Raw genomic sequence first — 25,707 nt, 5'->3', positions numbered from 1 at the left:
TTCCACTTGCCAAATGCGGGCAGGCGAGTGGAAATTTTGAGGGCTGACCTACTGAAAGATCTTCGTGGCTGTAAAATGCTCTTTATAAGGGTCAATTCTCTTGGACCATGTGGAATTGTCCGAAAAGATGCCATTATCTTCAAGAGCTTTCACTCGGTTTCAAACTCCCAACCCTTTCCGTATAATAACACCAGGATACACTCAATGCCATGGCCTCAGATGGCAAGTGGGCTTGTTGTGACCAAACTAGACTGGCCTCTCACTTGACCAACTAAAAGATCTTTACATCGGCTAAAACTCTCCTTTCAAAAGTCAATTCCCCTAAACTAGGGGGTGTGGGTCGGCAAGCCCAGATCACGACCCACCATCTCCAAGAATCAACATGAAGAACGGAGCTGGCACTAGAGGAAGGGCTGATGCTTCCTGTATAGCGCCAGCCTGTCACAGGTGGAGAGATACCAAATGTACTCCGCCTGTGACGGGAGCAATACAGGAAGCATCGGCTCTGCTCTCTACTGCAGCCACATGCTTCCTCCAGTGCCGGCTCCTGTCACACTGATGATCAGGGATGGGAACCCACGATCTGAGGGCCAGCAGTACCGACCAGTAATACCTGCCAGTAGTACCTGCCATCAGTAACAGCTGGCAGTACCAGCCAACGGTACCCACCAGAACCAGCCAGCAGTAAAGGCTGTCAGTACCCACCAGCAGTACCAGCCAGCAGTACCCGCCAGTAGTACCCACCAGCAGTAACATTCAGTAGTACCTGCCAGCAGTACCCACCAGCAGTACTAGCCAGTAGTACCCACCAACAGTACCAGCCAGTAGTACCCAGCAGCAGTACTAGCCAGTGGTACCCTTTAGTAGTACCCCCCAGCAGTACCACCCACTAGTACCCACCAGTAGTACCATTCAGTAGTACCAGCCGGCAGTGCCCGTTAGTAGTACAAGCCAGCAGTACCAGCCAGCAGTACCGACCAGTAATACCTGCCAGTAGTACCTGCCATGAGTAACAGCTGGCAGTACCAGCCAGCAGTAAAGGCTGTCAGTACCCACCAGTAGTACCAGCCAGCAGTACCTGCCAGCATTAATCACCAGTAGTACCAGCCAGCAGTACCCGCCAGTAGTACCCACCAGCAATAACATTCAGTAGTACCTGCCAGCAGTACTAGCCAGCAGTAACAGCCAGTAGTACCCACCAGCAGTACCATTCAGTAGTACCTACCAGTAGTACTAGCCAGTGGTACCCTTCAGTAGTACCCCCTAGCAGTACCAGCCACTAGTACCCACCAGTAGTACCATTCAGTAGTACCAGCCGGCAGTACCTGTCAGTAGTACCAGCCAGCAGTACCCACCAACAGTACCAGCCAGCAGTACCGACCAGTAATACCTGCCAGTAGTACCTGCCATCAGTAACAGCTGGCAGTACCAGCCAACGGTACCCACCAGAACCAGCCAGCAGTAAAGGCTGTCAGTACCCACCAGTAGTACCAGCCAGCAGTACCCGCCAGCATCAATCACCAGTAGTACCAGCCAGCAGTACCCGCCAGTAGTACCCACCAGCAGTAACATTCAGTAGTACCTGCCAGCAGTACCCACCAGTAGTACCTGCCAGCAGTACTAGCCAGTGTTACCCTTCATTAGTACCCCCCAGCAGTACCAGCCACTAGTACCCACCAGTAGTACCATTCAGTAGTACCAGCCGGCAGTACCCGTTAGTAGTACAAGCCAGCAGTACCTGTCAGTAGTACCAGCCAGCAGTACCCACCAGTAGTACCAGCCAGCAGTACCCGCCCTGGAGGACGGCCAGCAGCACCCACCAGTAGTACCAGCCAGTAGTATCCACCAGCTGCACCTGCCCTGGAGGACAGCCATCAGCAGCCGCCAGCCATATACAGTGGTGTGAAAAAGTGTTTGCCCCCTTCCTCATTTCCTGTTCCTTTGCATGTTTGTCACACTTAAGTGTTTCGGAACATCAAACCAATTTAAACAATAGTCAAGGACAACACAAGTAAACACAAAATGCAATTTGTAAATGAAGGTGTTTATTATTAAAGGTGAAAAAAAATCCAAACCATCATGGCCCTGTGTGAAAAAGTGATTGCCCCCTAAACCTAATAACTGGTTGGGCCACCCTTAGCAGCAACAACTGCAACCAAGCGTTTGCGATAACGTGCAATGAGGCTTTTACAGCGTCCTGGAGGAATTTTGGCCCACTCGTCTTTGCAGAATTGTCCTAATTCAGTTACATTAGAGGGTTTTCGAGCATGAACAGCCTTTTTAAGGTCATACCACAACATCTCAATAGGATTCAGGTCAGGACTTTGGCTAGGCCACTCCAAAGTCTTCATTTTGTTTTTCTTCAGCCATTCGGTGGTGGACTTGCTGGTGTGTTTAGGATCATTGCCCTGCTGCAGAACCCAAGTTGGTTTCAGCTTGAGTACACGAACAGATGGTCGGACATTCTCCTTCAGGATCTCTTGGTAGACAGCAGAATTCATAGTTCCTTTTATCACGGCAAGTCTTCCAGGTCCTGAAGCAGCAAAACAGCCCCAGACCATCACACTACCACCACCATATTTTACTGTTGGTATAATGTTCTTTTTCTGAAATGCAGTGTTCCTTCTACGCCAGATATACTTGGACACACACCTTCCAAAGAGTTCCACTTTTGTCTCATCGCTCCACAGAATGTTGTCCCAAAAGTCTTGGGAATCATCAAGATGTGTTGTGGAGAAATTGAGACGAGCTTTGATGTTCTTTTTGCTCAGCAGTGGTTTTCTCCTTGGAACTCTGCCATGCAGGCCATTTTTGCCCAGTCTTTTCCTGATGGTGGAGGCATGAACGCTGACCTTAACTGAGGCAAGTGAGGCCTGCAGTTCCTTGGACGTTGTTGTGGGGTCTTTTGTGACCTCTTGGATGAGTCGTCGCTGCGCTCTTGGGGTAATTTTGGGCGGCCGGCCACTCCTGGGAAGGTTCACCACTGTTCCATGTCTTCGCCATTTGTGGATAATGGCTCTCACTGTGGTTCGCTGGATTCCCAAAGTTTTTGAAATGGCTTTATAACCCTTTCCAGACTGATAGATCTCAATTACTTTCTTTCTCAATTGTTCCTGAATTTCTTTGGGTCTCGGCATGATGTGTAGCTTTTAAGGATCTTCTGGTGGACCTTACTGTGTCAAACAGCTCCTATTTAAGTGATGCCTTGATTGTGAACAGGTGTGGCAATAATCAGGCCTGGGTGTGGCTAGAGAAATTGAACTCAGGTGTGGACAACCACAGTTCTAGTATGTTTTAACAAGGGGGGCAATCACTTTTTCACACAGGGCCATGATGGTTTGGATTTTTTTTCACCTTTAATAATAAACACCTTCATTTACAAATTGCATTTTGTGTTTACTTGTGTTGTCCTTGACTATTGTTTAAATTGGTTTGATGTTCCGAAACACTTAAGTGTGACAAACATGCAAAGGAACAGGAAATGAGGAAGGGGGCAAACACTTTTTCACACCACTGTACGGGCCTGGGGACAGCAGCACCCAGCGATACCTGTAGGTTTCCTGAGGAAGAAGTGAAGATTGAGGTCAGTTGAGGTGCGGGTACATCAGGATGAAAGCTGCCTTAGGCCCCTTTCACATGATCGGTCTGATCCGGTCCGCCTGTCCGTTTTTCACGTGGAACCAAACGGACCCTCCATTCCCCTCTATAGAGCGTCAGATGTAAATGGACTTGTGTCTGTTTAAACCCGCCTATCTCCAATCTGTTCTGCCTAAAAAATACAGAAGGGGATCCGTCCAAGTTCATTCACTACACATGATCTCCATCTCTACTCCATCAACAGTCTCCGACACTGACCTGGCTAGAGAGATATGTGATCACCACCATTTTTAGAGTTAAACAGATACATTGGGTGAAATAACGAATGTCATATATTGCCAAATATATCACTTTGTGGTTTGCTCATCTCAAGGAATTCATAGACTGGAACAGAACATCGTAGATATTATTAGAATGTATTAAAGCCAAACAGAGTCTAACCTAACCTAACATTTGTTTTCATTTAGAAGCCGATTTTTGGTGTCAACCAACATTTTAGCTTTTTGCCACGTTCATGAGTTGGGACTGAACTGACCAACGTGGCCCAACACTCGTGGTGTAAACGAGTCCTCTATGCAGCGTCGCACCGATTCGGACGGTGCCATTGCTGGCAATACCTGCCGATTTGACATGGCATTTGGTGACCAATGGGAGAAGAATCCCCTTATATCAGTGGTCAGTGTGGTGGTCCCTTACATTGGTGACCAATGGGAGAAGAACCCCCTTATATCAGTGGTCAGTGTGGTGGTCCCTTACATTGGTGACCAATGGGAGAAGGACCCCCTTATATCAGTGGTCAGTGTAGTAGTCCCTTACATTGGTGACCAATGGGAGAAGGACCCCCTTATATCAGTGGTCAGAGTAGTGGTCCCTTATATTGGTGACCAATGGGAGAAGGACCCCCTTATATCAGTGGTCAGTGTAGTGATACCTTACATTGGAGACCAATGGGAGAAGGACCCCCTTATATCAGTGGTCAGTGTAGTGGTCCCTTACATTGGTGACCAATGGGAGAAGGACCCCCTTATATCAGTGGTCAGTGTAGTGGTCCCTTACATTGGTGACCAATGTGAGAAGGACCCCCTTATATCAGTGGTCTGTGTGGTGGTCCCTTACATTGGTGACCAATGGGAGAAGGACCCCCTTATATCAGTGGTCAGTGTAGTGGTCCCTTACATTGGTGACCAATGGGAGAAGCACCCCCTTATATCAGTGGTCAGTGTAGTGGTCCCTTACATTGGTGACCAATGGGAGAAGGACCCCCTTATATCAGTGGTCAGAGTAGTGGTCCCTTACATTGATGACCAATGGAAGAAGGACCCCCTTATATCAGTGGTCAGTGTAGTTCTCACTGGCACTGCTGTTGTCTTCGGTCAGGAGGTTCGGGTGGCTGAAGATAGAGCCACCCAACTGCATGGACAGCCTCTCCAAACGGACTGTAGCCAAGTCCTCTCCAGTGACTGGGGATTAGGTAGACGCTGCGTGCTCTTGTGTCCGCACACCAGACTTAACGGGGGGGGGAACCCAGCACCTGGTGACAGTTCACTTGCCCAGTCACTGCTGTCCCATCAGGCAGGGTCTCTACTGAGTAGGAAGCAGGGAGGAGCTGGAGTTTATATCCCCTGGGCGTGTCCAAGAACTCAGGGGATTCTGGGAGCCCAGAGGATTGTGGGAGTTTGAATTAAAGGGACCTGAAGCTGACTGTAAATAAAGGGGCACTCCGCCACAGAGGGAGTTTGTAAAGTTCGGGGGAGTGAGAGAGGCCGAGGTGTCAGGAGAACCTCTACCCAGAGGCCGGAGGTGGGCCCAATGCGGTGAGGTGCTGCAGTTAAGGCTGAGTGAGCCATGAGAACCAGAGCTCTAGGAGCCAGGACTACAAGCTGAGAGAGCCAGGTGGTTCGGTATTCTCTGTTATCTGTGTAGCGCCCTGCTGGGGAGGAACTGGAACGAAGCCGTAATCGGCTTCGTTCCAATATCCTAATCGTAAACACGGAAGCGACGTCATGACGTCACTTCCCGTTTACTCGGCTGCCAATGGCGCCGGTTTTAAAAAAATATACGGTATTCAGAATCGCCGTTTTCGGCAATCTGAATACATTGAAGTGTAAAGAAGGGGTGGGGGGTCTTTTAGACCCCCCGATCCCTCCATAAAGAGTACCTGTCACCACCTATTACTGTCACAAGGGATGTTTACATTCCTTATGACAGCAATAAAAGTGATCAAATTTTTTATTTTATTTTTAAAAACAATTTAGTCATTTTAATATAAATAAAATAAATAAAAAAATTTTTTTTTAAAGCACCCGCCGTCCCCGCGAGCTCGCGAAGCAAAGAAAATGCATATGGAAGTCGTGCCCGCATATGTAAACGGTGTTCAAATCACACATGTGAGGTATCGCCGCGATCGTCAGAGCGAGAGCAATAATTCTAGCACTAGACCTCCTCTGTAACGCTAACCTGGTAACCGTAAAAAAATTTAAAGCGTCGCCTATTGAGATTTTTAGGTACCGTACCTCGTCGTCAATCCACGAGTGCGCGCAATTATAAAGTGTGACATGTTTGGTATCTATTTACTCGGCGTAACATTATCTTTCACATTGTGCAAAAAAATTGGGCTAATTTTACTGTTTCGTTTTTTTTTTTAATTCATGAAAGTGTCCCTTTTCCAAAAAAGTTGCGTTTAAAACACAGCTGCGCAAATACCGTGTGACATAAAATATTGCAACAATCGCCGTTTTATTCTCAAGAGTCTCTGCTAAAAAAATATATATAATGTTTGGGGGTTCCAAGTAATTTTCTAGCAAAAAAATATGGATTTTAACTTTTAAACACCAAATGCCAAAAATAGGCTTAGTCATGAAAGGGTTAAGGTACCGACGCCATTTTGTGGGGTTCTTTTTCCGGGGTTCGCTATCCCGACCTCATGGCCCTCCTGGCCAGGGGTGTGTGTCACAAGATCCTGCGCCTCGGGGACCGGCTGGCTTTGCAACTGAGAGGGTAGGCCCAAGGGGTCTTGGGGCCCTACCGATCCTGGGGTGGTTCTGTGCTGTCTCGCCTGACAGGCCAAGAAAACTGGAGGACCCAGGGAGGACTTTTCTAGGAGAGGACCCAACACAAGTCTGGTATCTCTGGAGGAGCCTGGAAACTCAGTTAGAGGACCCAACCCAGATCAACACCCGTACAGTATCGCCGGGTCGGCTGAAAGGAAACTGGTACTGTATGGCAGTTCTTTAAATCTCTACTGCTTTAGTTCAATTGGCAAGTCGGTGGCAGAGACTTTGAGCATCTCACCGGCTGCTAGGTCAGTGAGAGGGGCCTATCCGGTGGTTGCTGGATCCAGAGGATGCTGGGACTGTGACATCATACTGGGCGGGGACATCATCCTGTGATGTCCCTATATAAGTCGCCGCGCGCCGCGTCCCCGTCATTGTGAGCAGAGAGAGCGACCAGGCAACAACTGAAGAGAAGAACAGAAGACGGCGACAGCAGCAACAGAAGACCGGGCCACCGCCTGTAAAAGAGCTAGAAGAAGGCGCGGTGGCCCGGCAAGAAGTACCGAAGAGGGGGGACAAGACCCCCGAAGTTGGAAGAAGAGGGCGGCGGCGGCGAAGAAGAAAGCCGGGCTCCTCCGCTAGCAAAAGAGCTAGCAGAAGATAGCGGAGGAGTTCGGCGAGAAGATCCCCGAAGACGGACAGAAGACCCCCGGAGCTGTGCAATAAACTATTTTAACCCTTGTGTGTTGTGGGTTTTTTTTACTTTTTTTTACAGGTGAATGGGTAGGGGTACATTGTACCCCATACTCATTCACATAGGGTGGGGGGCCGGTATCCCGGGGGCCCCCTTATTAAAGGGGGCTCCCGGATTCCGATAAGCCCCCCGCCCGCAGAACCCGACAACCAACGGCCAGGGTTGTCGGGAAGAGGCCCTTGTCCTCATCAACATGGGGACAAGGTGCTTTGGGGTGGGGCACCCCCCCATGTTGAGGGCACGCGGCCTGGTACGGCTCAGGAGAGGGGGGGACGCTCGCTCCCCCCCCCCCCTTTCCTGGCCGGCCGGGTAGCGTGCTCGGATAAGGGTCTGATGAGTCCGTTCATTTTAAAAGTACGGCGGATAGTCTGCTACGTGTGTACGCGGCATAAGCCTTTCAAACACAGTTCGGACTGGGATGGAGTTCACTGAAATTCATCTACCACTGAGCTAAGCAACTCCCATATTATAAATATATATATATATATATATCCCTTGGTGGGAGTGGCGATGACCCCATCTATAAGGATATACATGTAGCACCGGCTCCTGAAGAGCACGCGCTATGTGTTTTTGTCATTTAACATTACCCTTAAACCGCAGTTTGGTTTTGGGTTCAATTATCCTAAATTTAGACCTCAGCACCGGTCTAGCTGGACTGCCAGGTGTTCTGCCTGACCATAGGTGGCGCTGTCATCGTGGCAGGGTGCAGAACGCAGTCTAGTTGGGTGCATTAAGGTGGGCTTCCTGGGAGATGGTACTTAAGGTGCGGATGTCACGTGTTTAGGGTTTCGGGTCCAGAAGTGTTTTCTGGCTGATGGTCCTGGTCCTCCTGTTCAGCCCCCAGGACTGTCATGGCCTGGGGTGTGGATCCACCCTACTACAGGTCTCGGGGTTGGCTAGCCCGAGGCAAGGAAACTGAAGGAAGGATTCGGAGGTGGTCCGGTGCCCTCTCGGTTAGTGGAGAGGCCCAGCAATTGTGAAGTTATCCAGGGGAGGACTCTTCGGGAGAAGGCATTCTCAATAAGAGCCTGGACAAGATGAAGGACCCAAGCGAATCCAGTCTCGTGTGGTATCGCCGGACCGGCTTCAAGATACTGATACCATACGAGGGTTCTACAAACTTTCAGTTTTACTCAAGTGTTCTATAGCAAGTCTGTGGCAGAGACTGTATTTGTTTGAAGCACCCTTTTGGCTGCTAGGCCTGGTGAGAGAAGGACTATCCAACAAGGGTGAGAATCCAGCTGTGAATGGCTATTTTCTACTGGTGAGAGACTTTCCCTATTGAAATTATCATTAAGAATACCTGGACTTTTCCCTACCTAAACCCTCTAACCCCACATTGAGAGACTGTGTTTGTTCACTATCTTTTGCAAATAAAAACCCCTTTGAGCGGATTTGGCTTCAGTCTCTACAGTTCCTGGACCATCTACCTCGGGGAAACCCCTAGACACGCACGAGGTGAAGAAGGTAACGGTAAGCCCAATTAATTCAGCCGCTCCATCGGGGGTCAGCGCTACATACAGTACATACACCCTACGAGACGTTTCTCGGGGCTGCAGTTCCTCTGATCTCCACAAGGTGGTGATCTTCTCACTTCTACCATAGAGACAGGAAGTCTCTATGGAAGACAGGAAATGATGTCAGGGCCAGACAGGAAGTGCTGTTAGATAAAGACAGCAAGTTCCATGAGGTACGAAGTAGACAGGAGACGTTGCTGGAAGTGGCAGCAGAGGAGGTAATAAGGTCTTATTTTCTATTTACACCCAGTAACCCCCCCCGTCATGTCCGTCCTCTTCCTCCATAGTCACTGTGACGTCTTTTATCTCCAGCAGATGATGATACACACATATATAGTGTGGAAACCTAGATTAACCCCTTCAGGGGGCAGAACATTCCCCCACTTACGGGGCCGGAACATTCTCTTCATTTTGGAGATAAATTCTAGTAATATGTTCCTCTAAACAAACCGCGTTGACCGTAAATAGACAAGACAATGACCATCCTGACCGTACATGGCCTACAAAGGGCAATTATTACACTAAACAGGCAGCCAATGGGCAATCATTACAATATGCAGCCAATACAATGATGGAGTGCCGGGGTCAGGAGTATGGAGCATAGAGCCCCTTACATTGCTGGTCAGGAGGAAGAAAACATCCCCCAGCCTGCCATGAAGAATATGATCCATCATTGGTGTCTGAGAGAGGAAAATACTGAAGGAAGTAGAGGAGCCGAGGAACATCTCGGGGGGGTACTGAGGCTGGAGGATCTTGGGGCAGTAAAGCTGAACAGCACTGAGGGGGGTGGTGGGGTTGAAGGACTCTGGGACCTTATTAGAGGGTTCTGAAGGAAGAGGAGGCTGTAGGGCTCAGTTGGACTCTAAGGTAGGGAATGGGGCTCTTGGTCTGGGATGGTCCTCCCACCTTAAAGCGGTAGTAAACCCGCAAACTTTTTTTTTTTTTTTTTTTAAACCTGCAGAACAAAAGGCATAATGAGCTAGTATGCACCGCATACTAGCTCATTATGAAATACTTACCTTAGAACGAGGCCCCGACATCTGGCCTGATCCACGCTGAGGGAGCCGACATGCTCCCTCGGCGTCTCTTCCGGGTATCGCGGCTCCGGCGCTGTGAGTGGCCGGAGCCGCGATATCGTCACTCCCGCGCGTGCGCGCGGGAGATTTCATTCCGGCCGGTCAGCCACTGCCGGATTTTCAGGCCGAGAATCCCCCTGTGCGCATGCGCCGCTGCAGTCAGCGGCGAATACCGAGGGGAATATCTCCTAAACCGTACAGGTTTAGGAGATATTTTTTTTTACCTGCAGGTAAGACTTATTATAGGCTTTCCTGTAGGTAAAAGTTAAAAAATTGAGTTTACAACCACTTTAAATGACTTCAGACCTCCTTACAGAACTCCTGCCAGGAAAGGAAGTCGCCCTTCACCTTCTTCCCACCTCACTGGTCAAATACAATTCTCCGAGATACCAAGTGGAATGAAGTAGGGCAGTCCTTCACCTCTCGGTAAGCACTTGTACTTGGTGGGGGTCTATTTGCACTGCATTGACTATTAGGAGGTCAGTGCTGTGCGTCAGGGGGACAATACCTTCGTATGACACAGGAACCCACCCCCACTCTGTACAATGTCCTGGATACGACTGTATACTTGGCAACCGAGAGAACAAACCCCTCCCCCCTGCTGTCCCACCCCCCCAGTACATAAGTCTCTTCCCACCAGTACAGATATGTCCCCCCCTCCTCCCACGTACAGAGCTGCTGCACCCTCCCCAATATTTAAAACTCCCCCAACTCCCAGCACCCCCAATGCCTAGATCACCCCCCAATACACAGACCCCCCCCCCCCCCCGACCTCCCAATACACAGATCTACCCCCCAACCTCCCAGGACTCTCCCAATACACAGATCTACCCCCCAACCTCCCAGGACTCTCCCAATACACAGATCTCCTCCCACCTCATAGCACTCTCCAATTCAGAGAGCTCCCCCAACCTCCTAGGACCGCCCTAATACACAGCTCCCTCCCACCATATAGCCCCCCAAACCCACAATCTCGCTCCATCTCATAGCCCCCCAATACATAGTGCTCCCCTCACCTAGCAGCCCCAATACACAGTGCTCCCCCACCTTCTAGTACTCCCCAATACACAGTGCTTCCCCCACTTCCCAATACACAGTGCTTCCCCCATCTCCTAGTTTCCAATACACAATCTCCGCCCACCTCCTAGCCTCAAAACACAATCTCGCCCCACCTTCTAGCATTTCCCACACCTTCTAGCACCCCCAATACACAGTGCTTCCCAACCTCCTAGTACCCCCTAATATAAAGTGCTCCCCCCACCTCCTAGCACCCCCCAATACACAGTGCTCCCCCCACCTCCTAGCACCCCCCCAATACACAGTGCTCCCCTCACCTCCTAGCACCCCCCCAATACACAGTGCTCCCCCCACCTCCTAGCACCCCCCCCCCAATACACAGTGCTCCCCCCACCTCCTAGCACCCCCCCAATACACAGTGCTTCCCTCACCTCCTAGTTTCAAATAAACAATCTCCCCCACCTCTCGTGGGCGCCCCAGTACACGGACCTCTCGTGGGCGCCCCAGTACAAGGACCTCTCGTGGGGGGCCCGCAGCAGCTAGAGTGAGGTATGGGGGGAAAAAAACAAGAAATTATGATGGAGAGAGTTAAAAGGGAAAGAAAGGAGAACAAAGAGAGGGTGATGCATCTAAAATGTACCATAAGGGGTTTTAATACTGTACGAGTGGAAGGGACTCCGCGAGCCCTAAATGTCCATGGGTTAGGGGCGTAAATTACTTGTCTTGCCTTGGGTGCTGAGAACCAACGCTACAAAAATAATTTTACTGTTGGGAAGTGGTCGAAATGGTGACCACAACAGGTCAGTGTCTGAGACCACAGCTTCAGGTAATAGATGTATGCCTGCATATTTATAATACATGGTGTGTTTTATTCTTTTTAGGTGATGTGGGTCCCCACAACTTTGGAAATTTTATCAAGGGGTCACGGCACTAGTAAGGTTGAGAACCACTGCTCTATATAGATGTATTCCACACACACACACTATATCTATATAAAATCATGCATTTTAATAAAATATAGTGTGTGTGTGGAATACATCTATGTAGAGCCTGAAAAGTCCCGGTATATTTCTAAAGCCTTGTTGGCCAACCGATCGTCTGCCTGGATCTTGTCTTGCATACTAACGGTGCACAAATTGTCATACTACGTGGAATTTCAGCTCTTGCGCGCCACACTTTGGGCGCCCCAGTACCCCGTCCTCTCGCGGGCGCCCCAGTACCCCGTCCTCTCGCGGGCGCCCCAGTACCCCGTCCTCTCGCGGGCGCCCCAGTACCCCGTACTACTTCAGGCAGGCATTTGATCCAGTTTAGCTAGATCTCGCTGCAGACCCTTCCTGTTGTTCTGTCCCTATATACTACAGGCAGGCAGTTCATTCAGTTAGCTGCAGTATTTTCAGTACTGTATCCTGTGCAGCTAGATCTCGCTGCAGACCCTTCCTGTTGTTCTGTTCCTAATATACTACAGGCAAGCAGTTGATTCAGTATATATTGAGTACTGTATCCTGTGCAGCTAGATCTCACTGCAGACTGCTCTTGTTGTTCTCTTTCTAATAGACTACAGGCAGGCAGTTGATTCAGTTAGCTGCAGTATATATTGAGTACTGTATCCTGTGCAGCTAGTTCTAACTGCAGACCGTTCCTGCTGTTCTGTTCCTAATATACTACAGGCAGTTCATCCAGTTAGCTGCAGTATATTCAGTACTGTATCCTCTGCAGCTAGATCTCACTGCAGGCCGTTTCTGTTGTTCTCTTCCTAATATACTACAGGCAGGCAGTTGATTCAGTTAGCTGCAGTATATTCAGTACTGTATCCTGTGCAGCTAGATCTCACTGCAGACCATTCCTGTTCTCTTCCTAATATACTACAGGCAGGCAGTTGATTCAGTTAGCTGCAGTATATTCAGTACTGTATCCTGTGCAGCTAGATCTCACTGCAGACCATTCCTGTTCTCTTCCTAATATACTACAGGCATGCAGTTGATTCAGATAGCTGCAGTATATTTTGAGTACTGTATCCTGTGCAGCTAGATCTCACTGCAGACCATTCCTGTTGTTCTCTTCCTAATATACTACAGGCAGGCAGTTGATTCAGTTAGCTGCAGTAGACATGTGCGATTCGTTTCATACGAATTTCCGGAAATTCATACGAATTTTTATGCATACGAATTGCGTACAAAATTTTGTTTAGGAATTTTGGGTCCAAATTCATAACGAAAATTCGTAATTGTTACGAAAAGTTAACAAACCTAAAAGTTAAAACCCCAGGAAGTCAGCACAGGGATGGTGGGAACCCTGTGGGGAATTTCTATGCTTACAAATTTTATACGAAAGTTCATTAACGAATTTCGGATCCAAATTAACAAAATTGTGACTGGTGTTTTGTTCACCAAACAGAGGAAGTCAGCACAGGGATGGTGGGAACCCCTCATAATGGGCACAGCTGATGTACACTCAGACCTGGGAACTCTGCACAGGGATGGTGGGAACCCCGCATAATGGACACACAGCAGGTGTACAGACCTGGGAACTAAGCACAGGGATGGTGGGGACCCCCCATAATGATAAAATCATCATAACGAACATTCGTAATTGTTACAAAAAGTTAACAAACCTAAAAGTTAAAAACCCAGGAAGTCAGCACAGGGATGGTGGGAGCCCCTCATAATGATTCATCATAACGAACTTTCGTTATTTAGTATTTCGTACAAATCCCAATTGAATTTCCTACACGAAATACAAATTTTTTTGACAGTCTCTCTCTCTCCCTCTCCCTCTCCTAATCAAATACAGTATGTCAGGAAGGCCACCAAGGAGAGGCAGACGCTCACAGGCCACTAAAAGAGGGCAAGCAGGCTCTGTGTCTACAGACAACATCGCTGTTTGTAGACACGGTGCACCCTCAGTAAGTGGCCGTGGGGCACGCTTGTCCTTTTTTTCGGCAGCTGGCCGTGTTGAGCCACAAAATGCAGAAGATTTGGTAGAGTGGATGACCAAGCTGTCCTCATCCTCTGTCACCCAGGCTCAGATTACTTTGGCTTCCAATGCAGCTGCCAAAATGGCCTCTTCCATCGGCTCAATGTCATCAGTCACTCCTTCCCAACCCCACCATCATTCCCTGAGGAATCCCCCGAACTGTTTCGACCACAGTGTCGGGTACATGCTGCAGGAGGATGCGCAGCGTTTTGAAGGCTCCGAAGATGGTACCCAGATTGAGGAAGGCAGTAATGTGAGCCCAGAGAGAGGGGGTGCCCAAGAAGGACAACAAGCTGGCAGTCATGTTTCCCCAGCTTCAGCATACTGCCAGGTTTGCTCCAGTGACGAAGAGTGAGGGGATGATGAGATCACTGACTCTACATGGGTGGCTAAGAGGAGGAGGAGGCACATCTCCAACGAGATAAGATACCCTCCAAGGGCCAGCTTAAGAGCAGCCAGCCGACTGTCACACCGCAGAGCTCCGCATGTGCAGGGTGCTGCTGACACAGCGTTTTTCCAAAAGTTGTTTGGGTGGGCCTTTTTGAGATGCGTGCAGCAGATGGCACCATTGCTGTTTGCAATATATGTCTGACGCGTATCAAGCGTGGCCAAAACAGCAGCTGCTTTGGCACCACATACTTGACCAGACATATGTCGAACTCCCATGCAGTCCATTGGCAACAGTACTTGAAAGACCCACACCAAAAAGGAAAAGAGAGAATTCCCCACGGGGAATTCTTTCTTTTCCTTTTTGAATACAGTTACGGGGTGCGCAGCTAGGTCAAATTTATGTATGTGCCTTCTCATGCTAAAAGACCCACACCAAAGAACAAGGCAGACCTCTCCTTGCTCCTCATCAACTGGGATCTCCAACCCCACTATACCTCCAGTTCTCTCAGAAACCTGCACTGAGAGGAATGAAGGTGTAGAATTAGGTGTGCCAAGTGCTTCCGGGCACTCTGCTATCACTACACCTACGTCTGATTGTAGCAGGCAAATTTCCCTACCCCAGTTGCTAAACTGGCGAAAGAAATTCAGTTCCAGCCATCCACATGCCCAGCGGCTGAATACTAGCTTGGCTAAATTGCTAGCACTGTACCAGCTGACTTTTCAGCTGATAGACTCGGCTCCCTTCCGTGAGTTTGTGGAATGTGCGGTACCTCAGTGGCAGGTTCCCAAACGCCACTTTTTTTCACGGAAGGCGATTCCGGCTCTCTACCGGCATGTGGAGGGCAATGTCTTGGCCTCGCTGGACAGGGCGGTCAGCGGTAAGGTGCATATTACCACTGACTCATGGTCCAGCAGGCATGGACGTTGCCTATCTTTCACAGCGCACTGGGTGACCCTGCTGGCAGCTGGGAAGGATGCAAGACAGGGTGCAGTATTGTTGGAGTTTGTTCCGCCACCATGCCTCCAAAATGCTACTAGTGGTGATTCTGACACACACCTCTCCACCATCCCTCCTCTTCTTCTTCCTCTATGGCCTCTTCCTCTATAGATTTGTCCTCGGAACCAGCGGTGCTCTGAAGGCGTTCAAGGGGCGCTACGCAAGCACTCAGGAAAAAAATATGGTGCCTGAGCTGGCGTGCTTAGAGGACAGGAGCCACACTGGGGCAGAGATTGTCAGCTCTGAAGGGGCAGGCTCAGAGGTGGTTGATGCCACGCCAGCTTCAGGCAGGAATGGTGGTTTGCGACAATGGTACCAACCTCCTCTCCACCCTCCAACAGGGACACTTCACCCGCGTTCCCTGTTTGGCTCATGTCCTTAATTTGGTGGTGCAGCGGTTCTTGTGCAGGTACCTGGACTTACAGGGTCTCCTGAGGCAGGCCAGGAAAGTCTGTGTGCATTCCCGCTGGTCATATAATGCCATTGCTCAGCTGGCTGACCTCCAAAAGGAATACAACCTACCCAAGAGCCGCCTAATCTGTGACATGTCCACCAGATGGTACACAACGTTGGCCATGCTGCAGTGGCTACACACGTAGCAGAGGGCCATCAATGAGTACCTGTGCGACTATGACACCAGGACAGGGTTAGGGGAGCTTGGCTTTTTTTTCGCCACGCCAGTGGCTCATGATCAAGGATGCATGCTGTCACCATTTGAGGAGGCCATGAGGATGGTGACAGTGCATGTATCAGTGATACTGTCCCTCTTATCTACCTGTTGGAGCACACGCTACATGGAATAATGGACAGGGCACTTGAGGCAGAACAGAGGGAGGAAGAGGAGGACTTCCTTACCTCTCAAGGCCCCCTTTATCCAGACAGTATTCCTGCGGGCCCGCCGATCACACAGGAGGAGGAGGATTGTGTACCAGCATGGAGGTGGAGCTTAGCACTCAGCAGCAGTCTTCAAGGGATCGTTTACAGTCCCCAGAAACCCATGGACTTGTACATGGCTGGGAGGATGTGGCTGCAGATCAGCTCGTCCTTAGTGACCCAGAGGACTCTGGATTGAATGCCTCAGCAACCATACACTGCATGGCCTCCCTGATCCTGCAAAGCCTGTGAAAGGACCCTCGGATTCGTGGTATCAAGGAGAGGGATCAGTACTGGCTGGCAACACTCCTTGATCCACGTTACAAATGTAAGGTTGCGGAACTTATCCAGCCGTCGCAGAGGGAGCAGAGGATGAAACATCTTCGGGGAGGCCTTGCAGAAAGGTTTGTGCAATGTGTTTCCAGACCCTGGGAGGTTACAAATTCCTGGTCCTGGACAACGTGTTGCTGAGGCTTCAGTCAGTCACAGAAGGAGTGATGAAGAAGGTGGCCGTTTGACTGATGTGTTCAAACTATTTTTTTTAGTCCGCAGCCCCAAGGTCTGATTGGATCCAGCAACCATTGCTAGCATCCGATTTACATGGTTCAGGAATATCTAGGGGCAAGATCAGACTTGGAGACCTTTCCAACCGAAAATCCTCTGGGTTACTGGGTCTTGAGGATGGATCACTGGCCAGAGCTTGCACAGTATGGAATTGAGCTACTGGCCTGTCCTGCATCCAGCGTTCTTTCGGGAAGACACATTCAGTGCTGCTGGAGGCTTTGTAACCGATCAGAATTCTCATGTCCACCGACTCAGTTGATCAGCTCACCTTCATAAAAATGAATCCGTCTTGGATCACAAGCTACCAAGCACCTGATGCTGATGTAACCAAATCATTGTGGGATGCCTTCAAGACTGCCTATGCTGATGCTGAGTGACTATCCTATTCCTCCTCAGTGTTCATGTTGATAGCTTCTAAGAACCTTTTTGGTTCTAGGCACCACCACCAGTGGCTAAGGCCCAATTTTTCTGCCCCTGTTCAACAGGGGCGTGTAATTACAATTTTTGCCATAATATTTTGCAGCAGGGCTTGTTCCTGCGCTCACCAAGAGTAACTGTGAGGGCTTACATTGTTGTGGCAACACCATCACCAAAGGCCCAATTTTGTATGACCCTGTTCAACAGGGGAATGTAATTGCAATTCTTGATATATTTCACAGCAAGGCCCGTTCCAGCACCCACCGAGTAACCATGAGGGCTTAGTGTTCTGGTACCACCAACACCTAAGGCCCAAATTTCTGCAGAGTATATAGGGCAGGCCCCTACCTTCAAATATCCGACTTACAAACAACTCCTACTTGCAAACAGGAGACAACAGAAAGTGAGAGGAAATCTACGTCTAGGAAGGCAAATTCTCTCCTGTAAGAGTTGATATGGGAAAAAGGTGTCCTCTCCCTCCACTGATGCTTTATCACTAATCCTGGTTTCCCGAAAAACCCCAAATTTTCAAAATCCAATTGTCATTTGCACAGACAGCAAAACAAATGTTACAGGGGTGATAACCCTTCCCTATATTTGTTTTCCAAAAAGCTTAACCACTTGCCCCCCCGCCCTATAGGCATTTGACGGTGGCAAAGTGGTTTCATAATCCTGATTGGACGTCATATGACGTGATCAGGATTTTGAGCCGCTGCGCGCCCCCGGGGGCGCGCATCGTGGCGCGCATCGTGGCGATCGTTGTTGCGGGGTGTCAATCTGACACCCTGCAACTACGATCTCGGTAAAGAGTCTCCGACGGAGACTCTTTACCACCTGATCAGCCGTGTCCAATCACGGCTGATCACAGTGTAAATAGGAAAAGCCGGTGATCGGCTTTTCCTCACTCGCGTCTGTCAGACCCGACTAGAGGAGAGCCGATCGGCTGCTCCTCTGACAGGGGGGGGTCTGTGCTGATCGATTATCAGCGCAGCCCCTCCGAGGATGCCCTCACTGGACCACCAGGGACGCCACCAGACCACCAGGGATGCCCAGGACAAAGTAATCCTCCCTAGACCACCAGGGATGCCAGTCAGTGCCCACAATGGATGCCAATCAGTGCCCACAATGGGCATCACTGATTGGCATGCATTATTGTTTGGCACTGATTGGCATCCATTAGTACAGTACAACATAATACAATGCCGCCTATCAGTGCCCACCTGTGCCACCTATCAGTGCCTGTCCATGCCCATCTGTGCCGCCGGTCCATGCCCATCTGTGCCGCCGGTCCATGCCCATCTGTGCCGCCGGTCCATGCCCATCTGTGCCGCCGGTCCATGCCCATCTGTGCCGCCGGTCCATGCCCATCTGTGCCGCCCATCCATGCCCATCTGTGCCGCCGGTCCATGCCCATCTGTGCCGCCCATCCATGCCAATCCGTGCCACATATCAATGCCACCTCATCAGTGCCACTTCATTGGTGCCCATCAGTGAAGGAGAAAACTTGCTTATTTACAAAGTTTTGAAACTGAAACAAAAAAAAAACTTTTTTTTCAAATTTTTCGGTATTTTTTTATTTGTTTTAGCAAAAAATAAAAACCATAGAGGTGATCAAATACCACCAAAAGAAAGCTCTATTTCTGGGAAAAAAATGATCAAAAAAAATTTGGGTACAGTGTAGCATGACCGCGCAATTGTCATTTAAAGTGCGACAGTGCTGAAAGCTCAAAATTGGTCTGGGCAGGAAGGTGTTTAAGTGCCCCCCGGTATTGAAGTGGTTAATAGATTTTTTTTTGGCTGGAGCTACACTTACAAAATGTACCAGATCCAAATTACAAACGGATTCAACGTAAGAACAAACCTACAGTCTAGGGGTGTTTAATTTAATTGCAGCATCACGATTCGGCCGCCTGCGTTTCGACATCGATGCTGTGACCGCTAATAATCGATTTTGGGATCAAGGGGCAGTGCTGGAAGGATGGAACCAAGGGACGGTGTTCGGAGGTGGGACCAAGGGGCGATGCTGGGAGGTGGAACCAAGGGATGGTGTTCGGAGGTGGGACCAAGGGGCGATGCTGGGAGGTGGAACCAAGGGACGGTGTTCGGAGGTGGGACCAAGGGGCGATGCTGGGAGGTGGAACCAAGGGATGGTGTTCGGAGGTGGGACCAAGGGGCGATGCTGGGAGGTGGAACCAAGGGACGGTGTTCGGAGGTGGGACCAAAGGGCGATGCTGGGAGGTGGAACCAAGGGATGGTGCTCGGAGGTGGGTAGGAGGTGGAACCAAGGGATGGTGCTCGGAGGTGGGTAGGAGGTGGAACCAAGGGACAGTGCTTAGAGGTGGGTAGGGGGGTGGAACCAAGGGACACTGCATAGGACAAGATCGGTTTGGACTGCGATATACGGGGGCAGTCTGCCGTAACTGGTTGGTGTCTTGAGGAGCTTTGCCCTTCTACTACTACTGAGGGACTCCATCCTGAATTCCTTTTTTGCTACTGCCAAGGAGAAATCGCTCCCCTGTCACCTTTTTTTTTTTTTTTTTTCTCTTGGTGTCAGGAAAAGTTGTCAGAAGTGATTCATGCAGATAGCAGAGCTAGGAGACAGAAATGACACCTAGTGCTTGGACTGAGACCAGTACACACTATAGAGGGATATGCTTTGGTCAGATTTCATGTCTGACTTTGAATGTACAGTGACCCTCCTATTCCTCTCCTCCCCCCCCCCCCCCCCCACATCATATTATTGTGTGACCACTACCATCCAAATAATTTTTACTTTCATTTCCCAAAGTTATCCGTCTACAAGGAGACCTGTATAGATCAAATGACGCCACAGATGAGGATGGAGGAGGACCGGAGTCACATGACTGAGAAGATACTAAACCTCACCCTGGAGATCATCTACCTGCTGACCGGAGAGGTGAGGAGGATTCTGGGAGGTCACATGACATCACTCTTATCTCTATTAATAAAACACAGACCTTACCGGAGAGGTGAGGAGGATTCTGGGAGGTCACATGACATCACTCTTATCTCTATTAATAAAACACAGACCTGACCGGAGAGGTGAGGAGGATTCTGGGAGGTCACATGACATCACTCTTATCTCTATTAATAAAACACAGACCTGACCGGAGAGGTGAGGAGGATTCTGGGAGGTCACATGACATCACTCTTATCTCTATTAATAAAACACAGACCTGACCGGAGAGGTGAGGAGGATTCTGGGATCTAACATGATGTTCCTATTGGTTCTCCAATACAGAGATTTCCTCTTGTGAAGTCCGGTGATCATATGACCATCACAGTGCCTCCATGTGACTCCCTAAAACCCGAGAGACACAACATGGAGAAGATTCTAGAAGTCACCAAGAAGATGATGGAGCTGCTGACAGGAGAGGTGAGGAGGATTCTGGGAATTCTGGGACATTATCCAGTAACAGACAAGGGATGTGTCTGGATGGTGACTGTATCATTGTGTGTGTCAGGTTCCTATAAGGTGTCAGGATGTCACTGTCTATTTCTCCATGGAGGAGTGGGAGTATTTAGAAGGACACAAGGATCTCTACAAGGACGTCATGATGGACAATCAGCCGCCCCTCACATCACCGGGTAAGAGGAGACTTTATTGTAAAGGAGAGAGCAGTACGGAGGCTCCACCCATCCCCCATCATCTGATCAACACATAGAAACAATGTATTCAGTCAGTGTGTGTGTTTCCTACAGATGGATCCAGTAATGGGAACCCACCAGAGAGATGTCCCCGTCCTCTGTATTCCCGGGATTCCACACAGGAAGGTCACACCATCCCCCACCATCATCAGGTAGGTGGAACTGAACATTTAGACCATGAAAGTGACTCATAGAGAAGATCTATGGACCTTACAAGATGATATTTTCTCTCCTTCTCTTGGTTTAGGGCGAAGAGCTGATAAATATAAAAGTTGAGGTTAAAACGGAAGAAGAGGATGTTGAGGATGATCAGCAGTCTATGGAGGAGGATGAAATAATGAGGATATATATAGAGGACGACGTTCCTACAGAGATCAGGACAGGTGGGTCATAAAGACTAAATGCATCCCTGTGTTCATACTGATCATTGATGGGTCCAGAGTAGGGCGGGGCTCAGGTGGCAGTAAAATGAAATGTGGTGGTTGTTACAATAACTCAGATTCCACCTTTTTATTAGGTTCATCCCTCACCTTTTATGGTGGTCCTAAAGCCAAAGGTTTACATATAGTGGTGTTTAAAATGAGAAATGGTTTGGTTGCTTTAAACAGAAAGTGATAATGAGGGAGGAGTCAATAACCCAATGATGGGGGTCTTCAGGATCAGTCCAGTCTTCATCTTGGTTGTTCTCCCCCCATCCTCACTCTCTGACCTCTGGTGGGGCTCAGCCAGTCCTGGTTTAGGGGAACCAATCAGCTCACGTCTAGTAATAATAAGCCAAATGGTCCGGGGCTGAAGTGGTTAAACAATTCTACTTATAATTTGTCCTAAGTCACAACCTTTATATTTTTACCTTATAACAGAATTATCATTAGGTCAGTAGATACTAAAATTGTAATCGTATCTGTGACCTGGAATATAATATGTACAATTTGAATGGGGGGGGGGGGGGAATTGTAAGATCCTCAGAGACAAAGCTGCCTGATGTGGGCGGAGTCCTGGTTTAGGGGAACCAATCAGCTGATGTCTAGTAATAATCTTTGTATTTCTATTTTAGTAGATGGACGGGAGATGAGGAAAACCTCAGAGGATTGTCTCACTTTGTCTCCAGACTGTAAAGTAGAAGATGAGGACATCACACAGTATCGCCCAGGAGAAAATCCGGCACCACGCAGCGCAGGCGGACCATCGTATTCCTCCTATCCTAAGCAACCTCAGACTGTGAGGGACCGTGCCGGACCATCCCGTTCCTCTCATCCTAAGGAACCTCGGACTGTGAGGGGCGCTGCCGTCCTTCCTACAGATAAGAGGTTTTCCTGTTCTGTGTGCGGGAAGGGTTTCCGCTTTAAATACGCTCTTAATGAGCATGAAAGATGTCACACGGGGGAGAAGCCATATTCCTGCCCCGAGTGCAGGAAATGTTTTTCAAAGAAGGCCTATCTTTCCATACATCGGACATCTCACACTGGGGAGAAGCCCTACTCTTGCCCCGAGTGCGGGAAATGCTTTTCCTTTAAGTGCAATCTTTACAAACATCAGCGATTGCACACGGGGGAGAAGCCGTTTTCCTGCCATGACTGCGGGAAATGTTTCGTACAAAAATCAGAACTTGTCACGCATCGGAGGTCCCACACGGGGGAAAAACCGTATTCCTGCCCCGAGTGCGGCAAATGTTTTTCGGAGAAGTCCAATCTGAACAGGCACCAAAGGTGCCACACTGGGGAGAAGCTGTTTTCCTGCGCTGAGTGCGGGAGGCATTTTTCGCAGAAGTCCAGTCGCGACAAGCATCAGAGATTGCACGGGGGGCAGAAGACCTATTCCTGTTACGAGTGCAGGAAAAGTTTTGGAAAGAAATCGGAACTTGTCGCACATCAGAGGTCTCACGCGGGGGAGAAGTCGTATTCCTGTCCCGAGTGCGGGAAATATTTTTCGGACAAGTCCAGTCTGCACACTCATCAGAGATCTCACGCGGAGGAGAAGTTGTATTCCTGTCCCGAGTGCGGGAAGTGTTTTTCAGAGAAGTCCAGTCTTTACACTCATCGGATATCTCACACATGGGAGAAGCCGTATTCCTGTTCTGAGTGCGGGAAATGTTTTTCACAGGCATCAACTTTTTACAGACATCAGAAATTGCATTCGGAGGAGAAATAACTCTCCCGTCTTGAGTAAGGGGAATTGCTCCTCACTGAAGTCCCGTCTTTCCCATACATGAGGGGTCCCACACAACCCTCGAGGGTTATATTGCCTTGAGTGTGGGAAAATGTCTTGTATATGAATGTTGCTGGACATGTGGGGAAGAAGCACCCCCTGATATACACCTCAGATATACTCCATGGCTGATCTTCATCATGGCAGAAACTAGGCTAGAGTTGTTACCTATTGTAAATTTTGTGATGTGAGCTAGTTTTTAGGAATTTGCTGAACCAATATGACCAGCTATCGCCCAGCTGTGACGAATTTTGGAAACTGTATTTCCTACAATGATTTCCTTTTGATCGTCGGCTCCATCTAGTGGCCGTAATGCTGTATTGCACCATTTCTGCCCTATAGTCACTAGATGGAGCTGATGATCATAGGAAATCGCTGTATTAAAGAACGGCCAGAATTGTTCATTCCTAGGCAAGTGCTTCTCGCGTTCGTTCAACGAGTTTTTTTGTAGTAAAAGACCCCTTTAGATGCCTTCATCGGACATGGTTTCCCACACACCTTAAGGCACTTTGTGAGTATAGTCCCCTTCGAAGAGTTCCTACACACCTTAAGGCTTTTCATGACTATAGGACACATCGAAGAGTTCCTACACACCTTAAGGCTTTTCATGACTATAGGACATGTTGAGTTCCTACACACCTTAAGGCTTTTCATGACTATAGGACATGTTGAGTTCCTACATACCTTAAGGCTTTTCATGACTATAGGACATGTTGAGTTCCTACATACCTTAAGGCTTTTCATGACTATAGGACACGTCGAAGAGTTCCTACACACCTTAAGGCTTTTCATGACTATAGGACAAGTCGAAGAGTTCCTACACACCTTAAGGCTTTTCATGACTATAGGACATTTTGAGTTCCTACACACCTTAAGGCTTTTCATGACTATAGGACACGTCGAAGAGTTCCTACACACCTTAAGGCTTTTCATGACTATAGGACAAGTCGAAGAGTTCCTACATACCTTAAGGCTTTTCATGACTATAGGACACGTCGAAGAGTTCCTACATACCTTAAGGCTTTTCATGACTATAGGACAAGTCGAAGAGTTCCTACATACCTTAAGGCTTTTCATGACTATAGGACATTTTGAGTTCCTACATACCTTAAGGCTTTTCATGACTATAGGACATGTTGAGTTCCTACACACCTTAAGGCTTTTCATGACTATAGGACATGTTGAGTTCCTACACACCTTAAGGCTTTTCATGACTATAGGACAAGTCGAAGAGTTCCTACATACCTTAAGGCTTTTCATGACTATAGGACACATCGAAGAGTTCCTACATACCTTAAGGCTTTTCATGACTATAGGACACGTCGAAGAGTTCCTACATACCTTAAGGCTTTTCATGACTATAGGACAAGTCGAAGAGTTCTTACATACCTTAAGGCTTTTCATGAGTACAAGACACATCTAAGAACATCAGTTAATTAAACAAATCATTTATTTAGAATGGAAAATACAGTATTTGGCCTTTTTAGAAGGCGCTAAGTATTATTGGAATTACTAGGACTCCACATTTCTGTCAAGTCATTTTCCTGACCAGTTGGATTTCTGTCTTTTACTGTTTCTGGATTTTATGACTGCAATTGTGTTTAAAATATAATAAAAAAAATGTACTGAATAGAAAAAAAAAAAAATGTGTGTTGGTGCAATGACTACAAAATTCCATATCCTTGAATTGCTCATAGGAGACGCTTTTAAAAGGCTTCGCTGGTTATCAGTTTAGAGGTATATGTGAATAATGGTGAAAGTGAGAAAGAAAACCCGCTGACAAAAAAAATAGAGGAAGAACGTGAAAAAAAGCCACTAGCAAAAAAAAACGGTTGGATACACCATGCAATACAATTACAACAAGAATTATTTAGCGCTATTGGTAATTGTGCCAGAAATGTATCAAATCAGTCCATAGAGATAATTGGCAAAAAAAATTACAAAAAACGTATCAAAAAAATCCGAAAAAGGTAACGTTCATGTGAACATGCTTTAATGATGTAAAGGGATTGACGTCAGTTGGGACGAAACATGTAGGGTGGAGCCTAGTAAATTCACTTACCACACTTGTGTTGCTGTATACAGAAACGGATCCATCTCCATGCATGGTTTATTTGTTGTCCTGGATTGATTTTACGCTTATGTTTTCATATGTGATGAGTATTTTTAATCCCTTTTTACGTCATTAAAGTCTGTTTACGGTTTTACACTATGTGGATGTTTTTTCCTATATTCATGATATACATCCATTTTTCTACATCCACTGAGACACACTTGGAGTATTTGGAATCCTAATGTTCCTGTGATGCCTGATTCATGAGGATTTATCATACTAAGCCCATTTGACTCAGTAATAGAGCCCTGATAAGAGTCCATCTTACATTGGTGGCGGATCACGTGGTGGAAATTGATCATGCGCATTTTTTTTTTTTTAATGATTTCTATTTTTTAGCACGTTTACATGAACATTATACTGACTGGTCCTAGAGTGCAGTGGTCAGGAGTACATAGTATACAGCCCTGTGTATAGAGTGCAGTGGTCAGGAGTATATCATATACAGCCCAGTGTATAGAGTGCAGTGGTCAGGTGAATATCATATACACCCCTGTGTATAGAGTGCAGTGGTCAGGACTATATCATATACAGCCCAGGGTCCAGAGT

The 25,707-nt window shown here is 48.2% G+C and overlaps 1 protein-coding gene across 2 annotated transcripts in view; it reads left to right on the top strand.

The window, feature by feature from the left end:
- Positions 1–24,685, top strand: part of LOC143955793 (uncharacterized) — a 136,862-nt gene extending 112,177 nt beyond the window's left edge. The window contains exons 1-3 of one of the 2 annotated variants that reach the window (XM_077465914.1): positions 20,856–20,992; positions 21,088–21,223; positions 21,895–24,685. In XM_077465914.1, the coding sequence (XP_077322040.1) occupies positions 21,160–21,223; positions 21,895–22,988 (1,158 nt within the window). In that variant the 5' untranslated portion in view covers positions 20,856–20,992; positions 21,088–21,159 and the 3' untranslated portion in view covers positions 22,989–24,685. Of the gene's footprint in view, positions 1–20,855; positions 20,993–21,087; positions 21,224–21,894 lie in introns of those variants that run through there. The other variant, XM_077465913.1, reaches the window with a different exon arrangement.
- The last annotated feature ends 1,022 nt before the right edge of the window (positions 24,686–25,707 follow it).

The sequence above is a fragment of the Lithobates pipiens genome, unplaced genomic scaffold (genome assembly GCF_037356315.1).
Source record: "Lithobates pipiens isolate NorthernLeopardFrog02 unplaced genomic scaffold, aLitPip1_a1.2 Scaffold_35, whole genome shotgun sequence".
NCBI lineage: Eukaryota > Metazoa > Chordata > Amphibia > Anura > Ranidae > Lithobates > Lithobates pipiens.
This window is presented reverse-complemented; position numbering and strand designations above follow the sequence as displayed.